The following is a 19,951-nucleotide window of genomic DNA, read 5'->3' on the forward strand; positions in this document are numbered from 1 at the left end:
TTATAAACCAAAAAATTTCTAACCGTTAGATGGCACAACTTTCCCATAATGGCGCATTGCGCATTAATCTGACTTCCGGAAACGAAAAAAAAAAATTTTTTTTAACTCGGGATAAATGACACAGCAAAATTTAAATGAATAAAATACCATATATTCAGAAAGTAAAGGGTGCTACAAATTTTCACCAGCTACCAGGCATTATTAATAGTAAAGTAAACAAGAAGTGTCGTCAGTTTTTATTATTATATTATTCATTCTCTCTCGGCAGTATTTATCTATTTAAATATTAAGAGCGAGATTAAAGACTGTTGCTTTTTAAGAAAATCTAGAACGCAGATCTAAAACATGAAATTTTCAAAACATTAAACAATATTAATCTACTCACCTCACTCGGTAGATTTTGCGGTCTAGTAAGTGACTGCTTTTGCATTTCAGATAGGCGTCTCTCCTGTTCATATTGTTCTTTAAGATACATTAAAGTTTCTTTTACATCTTGCAGGTAGTTAATAGCATCTGTCCTCCCCATCTGTACGGTAAGCATGATACGTAAAAATGACTTAGTAAAATACAGTTTCATAGTTGGTGTATGGGACATTTTAATAATTATATCATAATTAAAGTGTGAAATAACCAGAGCCTCATACAAAAACAAATACCGCAAATTACAAGTAATTACCATGGTCTTATTCCCATAATGTGATTATTGTCTTTACTTTCATCGGTATTTAAATATTTTGTCTTGCTAAGTATTTTGAGATTGCCCAGCTCTCTCTGTTTAAAGCAGATCCCTGTTTATTGTTTAGTGTTGATTTTATTTATTTATTATTTTATTTTATTTTTTTTGAATATGACTTTTCAATTTACTATTTTCTTATAGAAGAAGAGATTTTTTAAATAAGTAGGGTGGTAATAACAGGAAATATTAATTTAAAAAAAAATTTTTTTTTCAATGCCTTTTCATTCCCAAAAGGGAGTAGGAACACTTTTAGCACCAATTTCTCAAATCGGTAAGAATTTGGCTCCACACTTACTCGCCACTAAAGTTGAGTTCACCCCTTTCAATTTATAAATATATGGATGACCAGACAGCAGTCAACTGCTGCCATCTCGCGTTCCTAATTGGCATTATTGTCTGAAATAATGTGAATTCAACGGTCGATCATTCTGAGTTGTGGGGTTGAAAATCGAAGTTTGTAGAGAGAAAGCGCTGTTTCTTGCCTAGAAAAAATTCCCTTTAGTTAGCAACCAGAATTGAATTATTCTACCACCATGGAATCATGGAAGTTACTACGAGGCTACAGAAGCACGATATAACAAAAGAAGTGTCAGTTGATGGCAAAGTCTTCATTTTTTATTATTATTATTACATGACACCTCCAAGGAGTCCAAAGACTCATCGAGGGAGAGCACCTACTCTACAACTCTTGGTGTCCACCAACTACAACAAACCGCAACTACCATCATCATCTACACCAACGCCATCTACCGCCCACCACTACAGATATTTTCACAGACATCACAAACATCCATACCCATGGCAAGATTCGAACCCGCAGCCTTTTGGCTGGAGAGAGGATACGCTAACCACTCGACCAACCAAGCTGGCTTATTTAGGAAAGGTAGATAGTGTCTCAAAATCTCATACATTATCCGTGTAAGGGATAGTGTATGAATTTTCTAAATTACATTTAGAAAAAACTTGAACAACTTTGCACATGAAGTTACTCACTTATCTAAAACATTGAAACGGTGGTCTATAACGAGTTCTTATGTCCTCTTCTGATCATATGAAATTGATTTGTGGAAACTCATCATCGTGGGTCACTTCCGGTTTTCCTTCCTGTTTTACCCTTTTGCATAGATCCCACTCATGCAGGCTCTCGAACTCCGATTCGGGAGGATACGCAGATTAATTGTTATTCCCTTAGTGTCCTAAGTCTGTAAATTGTGTGCGTTCCTCTGGCTGGCTTGCGTGATTTGCTGGATGAAAAAACCTGAGTTTTCGAAAGAAAAGATTCTGCGACATCGGTATGAGACCGACTCACTCATCTTCATTTGAAAAGCCATGATGAAGGTTCTTCCCATCCTAGACGGGATTCGAAGCCAGTTGTTTCCAACCAAACAGCATCGTCGAAACCAACTCAGCTAAGGAGGCTCAAAGGTCACCAATAAGAAATATTTATAAAGATGGTTATCAGAATAGAAACAGTAATATTTATTTGGTTATATAACACATTTAAAGATTAAATGTCTTTAAAAATTAAAGATTTTTAATGTTAAATGTTATTAAAATATTACAAGAGACTCCATAGTTAGTATATATCATATTTAATGTATTATTTTTTTATCTTTCCAGTTCAAAAAATTCCGATGACGTTATTGAAAATGTACGCATTTACAATAGAATTGTCTGAGCATCACTATACAAGAGTACATTGAACTACTGTTTCTGCATTGGTTCTCTATAATCATATTTTAACCATAGCCAGTTTAGGGAGATCCATTACGCTTTTCCCAAATGGCTATTGATTACCTATACTTTGAAGATATCGGACACTAAAAATCTTAATAAAAAAATTACAGTCCTACTTAGCAAAACTAAAGAAATGTATTAAGTTTTAAGAATTCACCATATCATATACCAAATAATTGTTGCTAGTAAAAGCAGTATAAGCATACCACATTATGAAAACAAACAAACTGAAACGAACTATGAGTGGGCTGATGCTCCAATATGTGGTCATCATAGGCTCTTAATTTGTTATACAGGGTGTCCCAAAATTCACGCAAGATTTAAATTTAGCTCCATTTGTGCGGTAAAGTGTTGCCAACGAGAAAAAAAAAAGACAGCGTGACAGCTGATAAGATTTTAATAACCCTGAACTGTCAGGATTATTAAAAATGGAGCGCTACACGGAAGAACAACGCATTTTCATTGTTGAGCAATATTTTAAAAATAATGAAGGTTTGGTAGCTACAGTTCGCAATTTTCGTACAAAATATGGTCGGAATAGTGATTTAACTTCATCAACTGTGAAAAGATTAATTTAAAAAATCAAGGAAACTGGATCAATTAGTGATCTTATACACTCTGGCCGTCCTTCAACAAGTCGTTCAACAGAAAACATCGAAGCAGTTCGTGAGAGTTTGCTGAGAGTCCAGGAACATCAATTCGGCACCGTGGTCTTGAATTGGGCATTTCGAGAAGCTCTCTACAGCGTATTCTCACGAAAGATTTGCATCTTTATGCTTACAAAGTTCAATTGACTCAAGAACTGAAGCCTACTGACCACACACAGCGAAGAGAGTTCGTTGAACGGATTATGGAATAACAACAAGTGGATGCTTATTTTTCGAACAAAATCATCTTCAGCGATGATCATTTTCATCTTGATGGCTTCGTTAATCGACAAAATTGTCACATTTGGAGTTCAGAAAATCCACCAGTGATTGTTGAGAAACAAATGCATCCACAACGTGTCACTGTTTGGTGCGGATTTTGGGCTGGAGGCATCATCGGTCCATTCTTCTTCGAAAATGCGTCTGGTAAGGCAATAACAGTTAATACTGCTCGCTATCGCGACATGATAATCCAGTTTATTGTGCCTAAATTACAAGATATGGATGTGGACTACATGTGGTTTCAACAAGATGGTGCCACATGCCATACAGCCCGAGAAACAATTCAATTACTGCATGAGTCATTTCCTGGTCGTGTAATTTCCCGTTTTAGTGATCAGAATTGGCCGCCCAGATCATGTGACTTAACGCCGTTGGACTTTTTTCTTTGGGTTTTTTTGAAGTCTAAGGCTTATGCCAACAGGCCCACGACCACCCACGCCTTGAAGGAGGAAATTGAGCGCTGTATCAACGAAATTCAGCCACATTTATGCAAAACGGTCATGGAAAATTTCGACAAAAGAGTGCGTATGTGCCAGCAAAGCCGTGGAGGCCATTTACCCGATATGCTATTTCATGTATAACCCTATACTGTATACTTTATGAATTAATAAGAAATTACAATTTTTAATTAAAAACCTGTGTTTTCTATCAAAATTACTTCTTGCGTGAATTTTGGGACATCCTATAGTAGGGGTTTTTATGCTTAGCAAATGAACATCCTAAATAGAAGATAATGATGCATTCTGATGGAACTTTTACCAGACGTTGAAAAACACAGCGGAAAAAACCCCTTTTTCATCTGGAAGTGCTATTATTGGTAAACTTAGATACATTTTCAAAGTCACATTTGCGTTAATGAAATTGACTGAATTTGGTTGTGCCAGATATTTTGCATACAGTCATATATCTGAAAAATTTCATTATTTTCAGCAAATGTACACAAAATGTAAATTTTGTTAATGATATCATCTCGTTCGGGAAATATCAATTACCATGTGAAAAGATGTGCACAAGCTATTAAGCTCTTTTCTATCGATAAAATATATAACCACTATTTCATGACTACAAATCCTTGCTTGACTTCTTTCTATCATATACTACGAGGCGATCCTATAAATAAGCAATTCATTTGTTAGTTAATCGTATAACATTATTGATCTGGAATATGAAATCCTCTCAAAGCAACAGTAAGGACAGTATTTTTGCTTTATGAGAATTCAGCCCAAGAGTGGTTGTAAACCTTTAATACGTTACTATAGATAGATAGTATTAAATCAGGGTTAGATAATCCAGAAACCCTGTTTTAGAAACTAAACATGGAGCTTTTTTTTTTTTAAGGCAAGTCAACTTCCATTATGCAGAGTTGGGGTCTCACACTCTGCGATGAACTTTATATCCTACCTAAGCAAATCTTTGTCGTAGGTAAGCTGGGTTTTTTCCTGGAGAAACTAAGGTTGAAATCAGCAAGCATTGCACTATAATTTATTCAGTATTAAAAAAGAATAAAAAATAAAAGCATAAAACCTAAAATGATTTTGTTTTCGTTATTCTACTGTATTAGTTGGCGTTTTTAAATTAGACGACTATTAATAATCCAAGAAAAAAAATACCTTTTATTACTTTTAATTCTGAAAGATTTTAAAATAAATTAATCCTTATTGTGATTAAAATGAAAACACTATGAACATTAGTGTACGATTACAGTTCGTAATCGTAAGCATAATATCTCGTATAGGATTTTTATTATGCTGCTATTTTATTGCGTACATTTTCATAAAAATAAATAAATAAATTGTTTGAAGAATTCGATATTTAAAGTGGTGGTGCTGCTGTAACACTGCAACTGCTCCCTCTAGCTGTTTCTTTGATATTGACAGGATGTATTCGTAAGTGAAAAGTTTTTCAGAAAGCGTTTTTAATTTAAATGTTAGTAAACTAATCGAAGCTGCAGTATTTGGAAGTATCTGGTTTTTTCCCCATTTGATTCAAGGTTACCTGAACTAGACAATTCAATTTAATTTTGTATTGAATACGATTTTCAGTCACTAATATTAACTTAGAATAACGCACTCGCTTTGACATAATCTCCAAAACATCTGTCATACACACCTGCATGTTACAAGTTGTCAACACAGTGAGTGTAATCAAGTATTTCAAAGCCTTGCCCATGAGAGTTATAAAGCAAAGAAACAGGGAAACGGAAGATCGATAGATATGGTGAGTACTATCAGCCATCATTACGGAGAACTACTGTAACAGATAATTCGAGTAACATAGTTATTTTTGTTGTTTACAGTTATTATTGATATTGTTATCAAGATGTTTATCACGCTGCCATTATTTTCATTGGTACTATCTTATATTGGAAATGGCATTAATTTAACATTGGATGTTAAATTAATGCTTCGAAGCCTATACTAAGAAATTCGATAGCGAGGCCTATTGATAAATTGAGCTACAAGTACGAGTTTGCTTGTTGGCTTCTGTTGACTGCACGCAGACGATTCTTAGAAAGAAAATGAGACAATCTGAACATGTACGGAAATCGAAGAAAGAAATGAATTGGGTTGTATATTAGGAAGGAAGATGGGTGTCTGCATAGAAAAAAAAAAAGACATGACTCAGTAGATGAATATATCATTTACATCTCAGTAAAAATACATTACATAACTGACAGGAACCAATAAGCCTCGCTTAAAAGCAATGCATTTTATTTTTTACTTTCGCAAAAAATCATACATGAATTAATATTATTTTATTAACGGAGCTTAATGAGTTACGGAATATAATTATATTCGTAATAAAAATTGCAGTTTTAAAAACTTCCTCAAATTTTGAAAGAAAAAAAAAGGGGGGGATATCTTTGAAATAATGCATTTACTGGGCTCGCTTATGGAGAGTAAGGAAGAATTATAAACCAGTATAATAATTACTTGATGGTAGTTCTTAGTGGAATATTCAATGCATCTAACAGTCATTGATTTTATAGAGCTAGATTTAAGATTATAGTGCTGTAAGATGCTATAAACTATAGAATAATTTAATATAACTACTCGTATTAAGAAGCCCCGTCTACTGGATACCAAGCTGAGGCCCCTTGTAATGTAAGGTCCTAAGGTATAGTTTGTCAGGCTTATGCGTAAATTTGTTCCTGTGATTTTAGAAAGCTATACGTTAAACAACTTGAATCTGATAGGATTAGTGTAAAATAGTGATTTTCAGAGCAAAAATCTATGGAACAAATGCCATAGTTTCTCCCACATGAAAACCCTTTGGTCTATTCCTAGGACGGAAATATATTTCAATACTACTACAAAAATAATATGAATAACAGATATTTGATAAATTTAAAAAAAAAAAAAAAAAAACCTCACCATTCCTTCTCGAACTAACTCTTCAACTGCCAAAGCAACCCCCTCTTCATCTCCCGTTCGGATAATGTAATCAGCTAGATCTGCAGGGGAATACTGTACTCCAGCGAACTTTGCGTAGCGGTCCTACAATGTGAATCGAGACTATGTTAATGAAATGCATTGAAATACGGATAAAAAAAAAAGTGATTTCTTAAAACTAGAAATTTTATAGGCATTTATTTAAAATCCTAGTGAAACAAACTAATCTAGATATTGTCCGGTACATACAGCCCCTTCCTCGGAATACTAATTGAGCAAGTATCTCGGGTGTACTTCTCAAATAAAAAAAAAAAAAAGTACAGTGTAAGGGTCAGGTTAATACTTTAATTCTCTTTCCCCCACCCATTTTTAATTTCGCTGGTTTCTCTCTCACGCACAAATTAGTAGTATTCCTAGAATATCTATTTGGAGGCTCGTAGAAATAGGCGGCGAAATTACTTAAAAGAAATCAGTTTCTTGCTCAATTATGATTCCCCCCCCCTACACACACCATAAATTACTCGACAACGATGCCTTAATATTGAATCCATGGTGGTTTTTAGATTTTATTATGGCACATAAAACACTTAATGATATATACACGTAAACACAAGAAAGATATTTAATTAACCAAATATTTCGGTCTGGAAATATTTGGTTAATTAAATATCTTTCTTGTGTTTACGTGCATATATCATTCAATCTTATGTCACAAGTATCCTTAAAACAGCACATAAAACACTTTTTGACATTCTCTGTCTTAGCAAATATCAGCGAATTGTTATGCTAAATAACCTAATATTAAGATAAGGAAGCTTAGAAATGTGTGTGTGTGTGGGGGGGGGGAGGCGATCACATCGCAACTCCGGTTTTAAACCCAAGTTGAAATGTTTCAGTAAATTTTAGTGACCAAAATTTGATCAGAATCCAGCAACAGTTGCACTATAGCTTTGGTAGTAGAGTAGGAATATTTTCATGAATTTATTTTCTTGAAAGGTGTTCACGAATTGCATTTAACAGTTTTGAAAATTTTATCACAGTTTATACGCTTTAAATGAAAAAAAAAAGAGTGATAAGCGACTTTTCTCACCTCTTGTCGTTTCTGGTTCTCCCATCCGAATACATTTTTTTTAGACTCCCCTCGATGCCGAAAGACGGAAGTCTGTTCTTTCTCTTTTGAGTCTCCATCGGAGACATCCGACTTGAGATGTGGTGAACTTTGTTGTTGTGTTGCATCTGATGCAGTCTGTTTACTCGCTGGTGGTTGCTGTCGTAGATTTGCTAAAAAATAAAAAATATTGCATGTAAAGCATAATATGGCAACTGAAATTTTATATTTCATAAACATACTTTAATATCTTTGATCGATTGACTAGTATCAAGACCGACATGACGTTGTTCCCATGGCTACAGTATTGGGACTGTTTGAGTCTACCAGGTAACATTAAGAATGAAATAGGCAGATTGTTCATAGCTTAGTGGTAAGATACCCTCTATAACTTATAAGCGTTTTATGTTCAAGTTCAAATGATGCCGTACCTTTTTTTTTTTTAATCAGCGGGCGGGTTATAAGAGTGGTCAGAGAAAACAGAAATCGAATAAACAGAATCCTTGCGAATTTCAAGTTTTTGAACTTGGGGGGGGGGGTATGCTCAGCGATAACTATTTAAAAAAATAAAATAATACCCATAATTGTATTTAATTTAATCAATGTAAAAATCATTTAACCGCGCGGTTAGCCTAGTGGCTTTGCGCTTCGCAACCATATGCCTGGGGAAGGAGTGTCCCAGGTTCGATTCCCGTTGTTGACGTGAGGAATTTGAGGATCTTCCTCAGGCCAAGTTAGCCGGTCTTGGGCGCGGTCAGTAGGGTTTTTTCGGCCAGTTTATCTGGCGTTTTTCATCCCGCAAACAGGCAAACCGGCCCCATGAACATACGCCTCTACAGTCAAAAATATATCCCCCCCCCCCAGCGGCAGACCAGGCGACGGGTCGGTTGGGAGTAGTACCAACAAGAAGTCGCATCTAAAGTAACACGCGGACCCTGCATGGGAAGCGGGAATAACGCGTAGTAGAAGAAGAAGAAGAATGTAAAAATCATTTAGAATTTGCAGTGTATTAGCAACAAAAAATGTAATAAATCGAATTGAGCTGATACTCTTAGATCAGCATTACACCATTTTAGAGTAGAAACTGAATCCAATAGTAAATACACAACAAAGACATGTATTTACATACATGTCACTGCCTTTATAAAAACAATGTTCGATTGTTTTTATAAGGCATATTTTTTTAGAGTTACATTTTTGTATTTGTACTAAAGTTTGGTGAGCCTGAGCTGAAATATTTTGCAGCTGTCCTAACATTCGTTAGCGATAAATGCACTCTGGTCATCTGACATATCCAGGGAGAACTGATTGTTGCTATGATAGCATAACGTCACATCCGTCTCGCTGATTAAACAAATAAAGCTATTTTATTACTGAGAAAGATAAGTAGCAAAATTTATAATAATTATCCACTTGATTTTTGATGGCTCAGTGGTTTTAACTCGCTCGCATAAATAAATTTTAGATTCTGGTGAAACATCCAGCCCTAAAAACTACGTTAAAAAAATTATACTTCTACCACTCGCACCAGAGACCGACCGCAAGTCCTATAGCATATCATTGCCGTGTGGGAAGTTAAAAAAAAAAAAAAAAAAAAAAGAGGGAGAAAGGATTAAAATAAATTAGGAATTTTCTCTACTATTAGTGGGTTTTAGAGCCTCTTGTTTTTTTGAGATATTGCACCTCCTGATTCCCTGGAATCTCGAATAGGAATTCGAAATCAATACTAAAATTATGCTACGAAATTAATATTCTTTATGTATGCTCCTTAATGCAATAATTCAAAGGAAATTTGAGTTCTAGGGGGTCATTACAATTTAAACGATGTTTCACTATTTCTTTTTTCTGGAACTTTTTTCAACTTTTCATTTAGTTGGTCAGCGCCTCGGATCTCGCTTTCCTACCATCGCAGGTGTCAGATTTTTAAAGACATTTAAATTTTTTAAAGGAATTCTTATAATAAATACATGAAGTTTAATTTCGAAAATAATTGTATAGTTTCAGTAATAATAAGCAATTGTATCCGCAGCCCGATATCGAAAAATTATCATATCTTGTTTATAATCAATTTTTCGAATGATTTTTAAGAATTTAAAAAAAAACGTATTAACTTGTCACTTTTTAACCTGCAAAATTCAGATTTTTTTCCCCTAAAGAAAATATGTCGACTTTCCTGTAACAGCGTTCCAGATATATTTTCTTCCCGTCACAAAATGCTTTATTTTTCTGAGAACCTTCCTCACGATTACACGCGCGCGCGCGCAACCCCCCTTGGCCCAGATTTCCATTTTTAAAATAAATTCATTCAGCCATCAAGTTTCGATCCGCAACACTCTTATTAGTCACATCATTTTATAGTTCGAGGTGACTGAGAAATTTTAGAAGAGAACATAAATGCCGTAGTTCATTAAATTCTGTTCAGCCTGAGCGAAGTCGTGATTGAACTTCGTATTTCGTATTACCTAGGTATATTACGTATCGCCACGTTCTTTAATGTCAGCGCATTCCATTTCAGATGATTTCTATTTGTTACGTTACCTGAACTGCTTGATCATGTTTTTTGTGCATATTTTTATGTTTTACATCAGACAATAGTCATGGAATATTGCAATATATGCTTTCTCGAAAGAATATGTAAAACGCAATTCACTGCAAGTTTCCAGTTCAATTTATCGTCGTTGACATGTAATCACGTTATTGTCGATATTTAGTTTATATATTATTGCTTTGTATTGTGAATTGTCTTCATGCAACTAGTAATGCGATTTCATTACTAATCTTGCTGTCTCATATCTGTTTGTTTTTTTTTATTTATTTACGAAGCAATATATTTATTAATATACTAAAAATGTATTTATTTATCATCTCGGAATATTTTTCTTACTGCATAATATATTTGTCTCCGGACAACTATATTTGTTGCATTTTCTTTAAACTAGTTTGTAGCAAATATCGTTGCGTTGTTAAGGTACATCCAATAATATAAATATAACTGTTTTCATTTTTTCCCCCTTTTTACGTTAAACGACAACAGAAACTCATTTGTTGCAAATTCCACAGATTCCAGCCGTTAAGGGTAGCAGGCGATATTTATTCTCCAGGCTGCATTTATGACATTTCAGAAATGTTGTAAACCAACGAAACGTAGTCACAAATTGTTTCCTTTTTTCTCTCCTTGTATGTTATTCAAAGAGAAAAACGATTATTTCTAAATATAGAGTCCAGGAGTTTATTTGGTTTTTGCTTTTATCATAACCTCTAAAATAAGAAAAATATAGCAGTGTCGTTTGGAATGTGACATAGGGTTGAATTTTAATGAACTCGCATTCTTTATTTTCGTAAAATATTGAATACCGTTTAAACACACCATGTGTGAAGTTGTTTACTTTTTTTTAATGCATTTATTTTAGTAGGCAAATAATTGAAATCTCAAATTCTTCTGTTGTTCTTGACAAAAACTTATAGTTGCAGTTTTAGTCTATATTAGCAGCCTAGAACTGCATTTAATATATTTATTAAATGCAGTTCTAGGCGTTTATAGGCCATTAATTATTCTCGGTAATTTTTGTATAAGGAGCAAACACCATTTTTGCTTAGTTTTTTTTTTTTTTCATGAAGAACAAAAAATACTGATTATAAATAAACATTTTTGAAACATTTTCAATGATTCCATTCTGTATTTAAGTAGTCATGGTGCTGCATATTTAAACAAGTGTATGAAAATTGATCTGAGATAATCATGATTATTTTGTAATAGCATTCTTATCACAGTAGTTCAATTGGATCTGGAGTAAGTTAGTTTTAACATATGTGCTATAAGATAGCTTCAGTTGTTTTTATTTTAGTTATCTTGCTACTAAATTTCAGTTAATTCCATCCATCTCAGAGTGGAGTGTCATTTCGAAACGTTTTGCCCTTTAAGATGGTCTGATTAAAACGAAAATTGAAATGACCAGGCGAATTTTCATATGGATATAAAATACCAATTTTCAATAAAAATTCATCGCGAGGCAGGGGCCGAAAAACAGCATCTAAATTAAATCGTCTAAATCAGGGGTTCCCAACCTTTTTGTTTCCTAGAGCACATTCTAAAATACCGATAGGGCGACGGGCACCATCTATTTTTTCAAGCAATTTTTTTGAATTCTTTTGTTAAATGAATACATACAAAGTTTATATTATAATCAAATGTTTTATTACTTAAAAGTTTACATTATATAAAAATTTAAATATATGTATGTAAGTTGGTGTGATCTCTGGCATTGCATTTCATTGGCCAGTGCTTCATAATTAGGAGAATATGATGATATTCTAGTTCTTAAACTGGAGTGAACAACTTCGAATGCGCGTCTACTTTACATTGTATGCGTTTAATACTCGTCATGCGTCATATAGCATGCCATGAATTGTTGCGTGATTATTTCAAACTATACGGCACACGGTTGAACAGCGGCGGGTACACAAATTGGTCGACCGGCGCCATGGTGCCCGCGGGCATAGGGTTGGGAACCCCTGGTCTAAATGGAACCGTAATATATTTTTTCTTATTTTTCTTCTTCTTGTTCAGGTACCTTGAGTTTTCTTGCGACACACTGTTAGTTTCGGCATCACTAGTTTGTAACAAGCGAAATTTTTTCGCTTTTAAAACAAAGTTGACAAGAATCAATAAAAGATGAAAAGACGGTTAATGAACTCACATCTTCGTAATGCGTAGGCAGTTCCTTTTCAACGAGTTCCTTTTCTATACGTGGAAGTTAGTAAGCAAGTTAAACCTTCACATTGGACTTGACATATTAATCTTTATTTTGATTTACAGGTTAATCTACTAGATTTCGCCATCGACTGCTTTTTTTTTTTTTTCGTATGATCAATGAAAACGTTCGTAGTTTTTTTTTTTTTTTGTCTTCTTACGGGCGTTTGGAAGAAGGAGTTACTTATGTATTTACATTGTGTTGTCTTTTAGTGTATCTATACGTATATATTAAAACCTTTCTGACTGAATGGATTTCGATGAAATGTTACATATATATATATATATATATATATATATATATATACACACATATATAGTAATACTAATAATTTCTAACAGCACATATTTTTATTATAATACAAAAATATTATCGGTATAGAGCCAAATACTATGAAATACATAAAGCAATTTGATAACTGAATTATAGAAATTTTTAATTCTCGCCTTTAATTTTTTTTTTTTCCCGACTTTTCGCAAAAGGTTTTTTTTTTTGTAAAGTGCATTGATACCATGGATGGGTTAAGGATATTTTATCATTTTTTAAATTAATTTTTTTGGTTTGTTTTGTGTATTTTTTAAAAAAATATAATCTAGAAACCCTGCTCTAGAACCTAACATGGTACTTTTTTTTTTTTTTTTTTTTTTTTTTTCCCAAGCTATTTCAGCCTTCCAATAACAGTAGCCGTGGTCTCACTGGACAAAGAACTGCATCCGTCACCTAATGAACATATTACATTTTCAAGTATTCGTTAAATTTCAGGAGCATTTAAATCCTTCCGAATAAAATAAAATGTGAATAGTCATTTAAAATAAATTGATACTGCATCAATTAATTTTAAATGACTGTCAAAACTAGAATTGTCCGGGTAAGAGAGAAAAAAATAAAAGATCTGCGCAGACTCAACCTATATACTTTGACCATCGGCAGCAAATAAAATCTTCACTACAATTCTGTCGGTTAAAGTTATGACGATCTGAATATTATTATCATTTTTAATAGCTAGGGTGACGTGTGAAATTCTACATGGGTAGTGAGAGCACTAGCAAATGTCTCAAGCTAGCTGTCCAGCCGCTAACTTATATTAGGTCTGATACGTTATTACTTCTCTTCTAAATTTATTGCAGTTTGACGTTCACGCCATCCAGTCGATTTACCTGGTCACTTTTGTGACCGTTCATAAAAATAACCAAACAGTTTAATAATGGCTAACGAAACGAACTTGTGGGTGAGATAATGTTTCAAGTTTAAAATACACAGAATCATTACGTTGGAGTAGAAATCTAACATAGCAAAATTTCTAATTCTGCTTGTGTGCTATGCTGAAAGGATATTAACCGCCTTGATTAAAGTAGGTGCAAATTAAAAAAAAAAAAAAAATTAAATATCAAAGTGTTCTAGGCAGTCTAAGAAATCAGCAGTACGGATGAGTGGGACAAGATGCTCAATGCTCCCAACAGGCAAGAAAACTTAGGAATGGCAAGACATTTCATGTTTACTCCATTTATTCGGTCATTTATTCATTTTGTACTTTTAGCGTCATTTCCTGTGCAAGTAGCCCTCAGTAAATGGCCAGAGTGCTATATTGCCAGAGGAATGCGGTTATAGGTTTGATTCTGGTAACGGAGTAGAGGAATTTTATCCGAAGCCTTGGACCCCTCCCCCCCCACCAAGCCGGTTTCCGAGTTAATCGATCTTGGACACAGACAAGTAAGGGTTTCACTTCTTGAAAACTGGGATTTTAACTTCACAGCTGAAGACTGTTTAACTTGCTATTTCCGACAATCTATACTTCTTATGGCCACGAGATGGCGACAGCTGTTTGCGTACTCTTCTCCCCCCCCCCCCCGATGGCTTTGACATCTTTGGTAGCTTTGTACTTCAGCTATTAATGATAGCTAAGGGCAGAGATTGGTTCCCTTCCCATTTTCAAAATAAAAAAAAAAAGTTAGGGCTAAAAGAACTCTGCCCACTTTCGTCTGGAATAAAAGGTGTTAGAATATTTATACATTTTATGGACTTGTGTTTAATGCAGTTCAACTTTCTAACATCGCATACTTGGAAAATGATGTTTCTACTTGCATCATTCCGACCTACATGTGTATAATGAAAAGTATTCCTGACATAAATCAGGAGTACTTGAATGTATGTATTGCAGTACATTTGAGGAATTATAAATCTCGACCACCATTTACTAATGACAGCGCGCTACTATTTAGCGCTAATGTATAAGTTGAAACTTACATGTAAGCTGGCAAGAAGATCAAGCGATTCATCCCTTGTGACTTGACTCAATCCATGTTCATACCATTCTTTTGAAAAACGTTTGCAGAAATCACGTGCTTTCAATCGCAACATGGCCTGCAATTTTTTTAAAAAAATATGTCATCGAATCTTTCTTTCAACGGCGTCGACTTGAGTTTTTCGCTGGGTGTTCAGGGCTGAAAAGTATGCAGCAAGTCGTGCTCGCCTATAACCAGAAATTTCTGCATTAACAAAGCAGAGTGAGCGAAATTCCACTGAGATATCCACCTGACTTAACTGGCAGATAGTGATTGTGTTAATTTACGCACGAGTCCCTTAATCCGCACCTCATTTTATCTGTTTTTGTTTGTCAATGGACATTCTCAATTTAGCATCATTAACAGACATCACTCCACCTTTTGAATGTGAAAACAAAGCAAGTTTTAATAACTCGAGGATTTTTATGGTAATTTTTCTCAGTTTGAAGAGGAACTTAAATGACTTCACAGATGCACATTTTGATGGAGTGAATTATTAAAGCACAACACACGCTTTATTATTTATGACCTCCATTTAGTCCTCGGATACTACAAATCTTCCCAATCCTACTCAACCTATTAACCAAATTTTTGCCGTATGTTGTTTCGGTTAATTGTTTTCGTTTTGTTTGAATTGGCTATCGTAATGTCTATAGGGAGCCTCCGTAGCTCAGTCAGTATAGACGAAGCCCTTTGGTCGGAAAGACATGAGGAACCTTTATGTGGTCTCTTTCGACGAAAGGTGAGTTAGCCTGTCTCATACGGAGGTAGGGGATTTTTTCACCCGGAAACTCGGGTTTTTCGTCCCCCAGAACAGGCGAACCGGCCCCGTGAACACACGCTTCTACAGACATAGGACATCTTCAGGAATAAGGAGTAACTAACCTATTCCGTAGGATTTCTGTTCCGATCAAGTGTAGGTCTACACTTGCGCGAAAATTAGGATAGGATAGGAATGTCTATATGAAACGAGTCCACTGCTTGTGAGCTCACATTACAGGAATTTGAGTTATATATCCATGCTCGCAAATTATGCAAACTTCTGCTTTCCACGAAATAAATGTACTTGCCCAAGACGCTCATTTTTAATGATGTGATAAATCAATAGGAATTCCATAAGTGATTAGCGGTTCTGTATCATGGTTGGTTGGAGAACATTTCCTTGTATGAGAACCATTCGAATAAGAAGCCAATAAATAATAATAGGAGGAATAATAAAATCAAGATTGAATTTTTGGAAAATATACTCTGTTACATTAATTTCTACACTAGAATAGCCATTTTTTATTTTTATTATTTTTTTAAAGACAAGTCATAAACTAAATAAGTTTTATACAAGCTCATTCAGAGCAGGCTTTTACAGATCTCAATTCCCACGGTGGGAATCGAATCCCTTCCCCAACCTGTTATCTAGAAACTTTTTATAAGGGCTTCTCGTCTATCAAGACAGGGAAACTGGCCGAAAAACACAAATCAGTTAATAAACATTAACTGGCTTCTTAGTCCAGTTGCTTCGGCCGCGATTTCAAAGATATCGCAGCCCAAATATGTAGATTGTGTCGCCCTTCTACTTTAATGAAAGGTATGGTTATTTTTCAAAATGAAACTTTGGATTTGATTTCAAAATCTTTTCTCCAACCCTCAGTTCATTCATAATATGTACATACTAGAGACAGCAAGGAGAAACATGTCGAACTTGGATTTATGCAGATGTTTTTTTTTTTTTTAGGAAATACGTATGAAGAGGTTTTAAACAACGGATGCAGACAAAATGAATGATTTGTAAAAGTAGGAGATTGCCCACAATCTCAAGGGATGGACGGAAATTCTGCGAACTCATAATAAAGTGATGAAATGTGTAAGTGGTCTACGAGTGTTCTGAAAGTGAGATACGCACAAGATTTATTGCATTTTACAAGGAAGGTGGTTTTAAACAGCTGAAGCAAATAAAATGAATAATGCAAAAGTGAGTTCGGAAAATTGATTTATTTCAGCCTGTGAGGACTGCCTAGAAATTCTTATATTCGTTTAAAGAGATGGGTGCACGCATAATTAAGTGATGAAATGTGTAGATTATGTTGAAGACATAAGACGTAAAAGGAAGCTCTCAGAAACTTGTTTCGGTAGCGGGTTCTGGGGATACTATTAGTATGACTCTCCAGTGATAATTTAGCAGAAGAGTGCAAAATAACAGTGACAAAAAAAAAGTAGGTATCCAGATCCTCATGCTGTCGGTAATAAGATTACTAAACTGCGTAAAAGAGTTTTTCAAGGCCTTCGTAGCAAAACTCTTCTGGTTTTTCTCAGAACCATTTTCTGACCTTTGCTTTGCTTTCGTCCTTCTAAAAATGACGAACATATGTCTATTCTTGAGATATCTCCAATTTAGGAAATAACCAGAAGTTCGGTGGACGCAAGGCCAGGTTGTAGAGATGATATTGCACAACTTCGTTCACTTCAGCTGCTGTCGAAGAAATGGGATTTGAAGTTGTGGAACATTCTCCCTACACACCGGACTTGGTTCCATCGGTCTTCTAGTTATTTCCTAAACTGAGGGAAATCTCATCGGTATTCATTCTGAAAATGACAAACATTCAATGCAGAGATGATGAAAATACTTCTGTAAACAAGCGGAAGAGTTTTATAATAGTACTGCGACGCTTTCAATGCATATTTTCTACCGCATGACAAATTTTTCAAGGGAAGAGATTATGTTGACAAACAGTGTACGAAAAGAAAGTAGCAAACTATCTTCTTTTTTTCTTCTTTTTTTTTTTTTTTTTTAATTTCACTGGAATATCTCTTCTTGGTTAACTATCATAAGGAGGCATGAATTCCAGAACCCCCATCGTACAAATCTAACGGCTGCTCTCTTTATTCCATTCACTTTGTTCTCTGGAATACCCTTTCTCACTAGTGTTCCTGGATATAATAGCTTATAAGTGTTCCTTGCTACTTCTGCCCAAGGCTTGGGACTAATATGCTATAGGTTTCTTGTAAGCTTTCTTATGTAGGATTGATATAAAATATACGAAGAAACTACTTCAACTTGTAGTAAACACAGCGTCGATGTTATACCTTCTGGTGAAATTCATATACTAATGAAAACCATATTCAATTAAATTCAGTTTTAAACTAATTCCATATTAAAAATATACTAGAAAACTGAAAGACACGTGTACCATTCCGAATAGTTTGTTTATAACCTCAAAAGACGAAATGATGAGGTGCATAAAATGGATAAAAGTTAATTAGCTGGCTTTTTATATCTGTTTATTCTAAAAGAAAATTTATACATCTTATTCACACATCTTAAAGACAAGTAATTAAATTAAAATTCCGACAAATTATCTGCAAGACATCTCCTCGAAGGTTTTGACGTGTGTGTGTGTGCGTGCCTGCAGCAGTTCTCTGTTCAACGATCCATTTCATAAGTACTCTGACGTGTCTTCACGCCAGGGATGCTCTGGAAGACAGCATGATCTCGCTTAATGCCATTTGACAGTTAGCAACGCTATTGCTTGCCAGTTATAAACATCCACCACCACCAAGCTCCCTTTAACAACTTCTTTTGAAACTGCGACGATAAGCGTCTGTGGAGTGTGGCGTCATTTCACCTTCCCCCAACCTCTCGTTCTTCAAGTGGTTTACGCTCAACAGATTATAATAAAGACTTTCTCAGAAGACACTTCAGAAACAGATGGTGTTTGTACGGGGGAGCTGCTACTGCTGCTGTTCTGCGGACACGAGTACAACACGAGAATTGAATTAGTGTGTCTGTCGCGCAATGTTTCAAAAGGCACTTGAAATGCTTTAAAACATCCTCCAACAGTGAAAGTTTAAAACAAACATATCCTAGGAGTAGGAAACCTAATTTTCTTGTCTCATTTGAAGGATCGAATTAAAATTAGATATCACAATTGAGAAAATTGGCCTTGCATCATCATTATATGACGATTTAGATCTCATCTCCTTGAAGATTCACAGAGGGAACTTGAGTGATTTGTGTGTTTCTTCACTTTTCCTTTTGGATGTAAGGAGGCATCACTTTCACAACTAAACAGAATTAAGTGTTATGTTCAGAAATGTGATTTCCATCTGTCTGTAATGATCAAATATCCTACATGGTGAAGATGTTAGCATTGAGAGCAGAACTTCATTGAAATTTTTAGTTGGCATAATACGCTGTTTCAGAATTTGCATGTGAAAGACATTTAAAAGAAGCAGAACAAACTCGTTTTTTAAGCATCTTTCGCTTGCTGGGTTTTTTTTCCCCATAGGAATTAAGCTTAACTGCGAGTGCTGAAGACACACATAAAATCTCAGATGTAAAAAGTGAAAGTTGAGAAAATTGTATTGAGAAAGCAGGTTAACTGCAGTTGAGAAGTTTTACTTCACTATTTTTATTAGTGGTATTATTTTCTACTTTTATGCTATTTCAGAGGGGAATTTTACATTTTTATTGACTAAGACAAAAATGAGCTAAGTTGACGCTGATTTCTAGTATTGTTTGCAAAGGGATGTTGAATATAAACGAAGAGAAAAAGCTGAATTCTAGTTTGGTTAAAATCATTTGAATGATGGGACATGTAAAAATGTCTGAAGAGAACATCCCCTCCCTAAACTATCTCCGATCATTTCATCCTATTATGCTGAATTCTTCAAAGGACTTCACCTCCGTAACAGAACAAAACTATACTCCAAATACAGTCGAAGCTGATTGAACGATGCAACCTGTAAAGATTTCTGAAAAGAAGAAGAAACTTGTAGTATTTTTCTCAGTTTTCTAAGTATTGTGGTTCTTTCATTAACTGGGATTCACGCTTCAATTTTAGTAGGCCGTGTTTTTTTTTTTTTTAAGCGTTACCTCTGCCGAATAAAAGTAGAAGACGGTAGTATCCAACTTAGAACCTGAGTTGCATTGGGTCGAATTTTGTTCCTAACGATTCTTGTAATAAGAGTGGTCTCTATTGGCTGAGTCGAGTCACTTCTGTGATTCTTAATACAGATATTCTC

General features: G+C 34.8%; 1 protein-coding gene across 2 annotated transcripts in view; it reads right to left on the reverse strand.

Annotated features, from left to right (window-relative positions):
- Window positions 1-19,951, reverse strand: part of LOC150098824 (uncharacterized) — a 174,602-nt gene that overhangs the window by 20,930 nt on the left and 133,721 nt on the right. For both annotated transcript variants that reach the window (XM_090405474.1, XM_090405473.1), the window contains exons 5-7: window positions 7,885-8,075; window positions 6,777-6,899; window positions 386-526 (exon numbers count right to left, since the gene is read on the reverse strand). In XM_090405474.1, the coding sequence (XP_090261600.1) occupies window positions 386-526; window positions 6,777-6,899; window positions 7,885-8,075 (455 nt within the window). The remainder of the gene's footprint in view (window positions 1-385; window positions 527-6,776; window positions 6,900-7,884; window positions 8,076-19,951) is intronic.

Source organism: Typopeltis vanoorti, chromosome 15 (genome assembly GCF_054136105.1).
Source record: "Typopeltis vanoorti isolate ZY-2024b chromosome 15, IOZ_Tvanoo_1.0, whole genome shotgun sequence".
Lineage (NCBI taxonomy): Eukaryota > Metazoa > Arthropoda > Arachnida > Uropygi > Thelyphonidae > Typopeltis > Typopeltis vanoorti.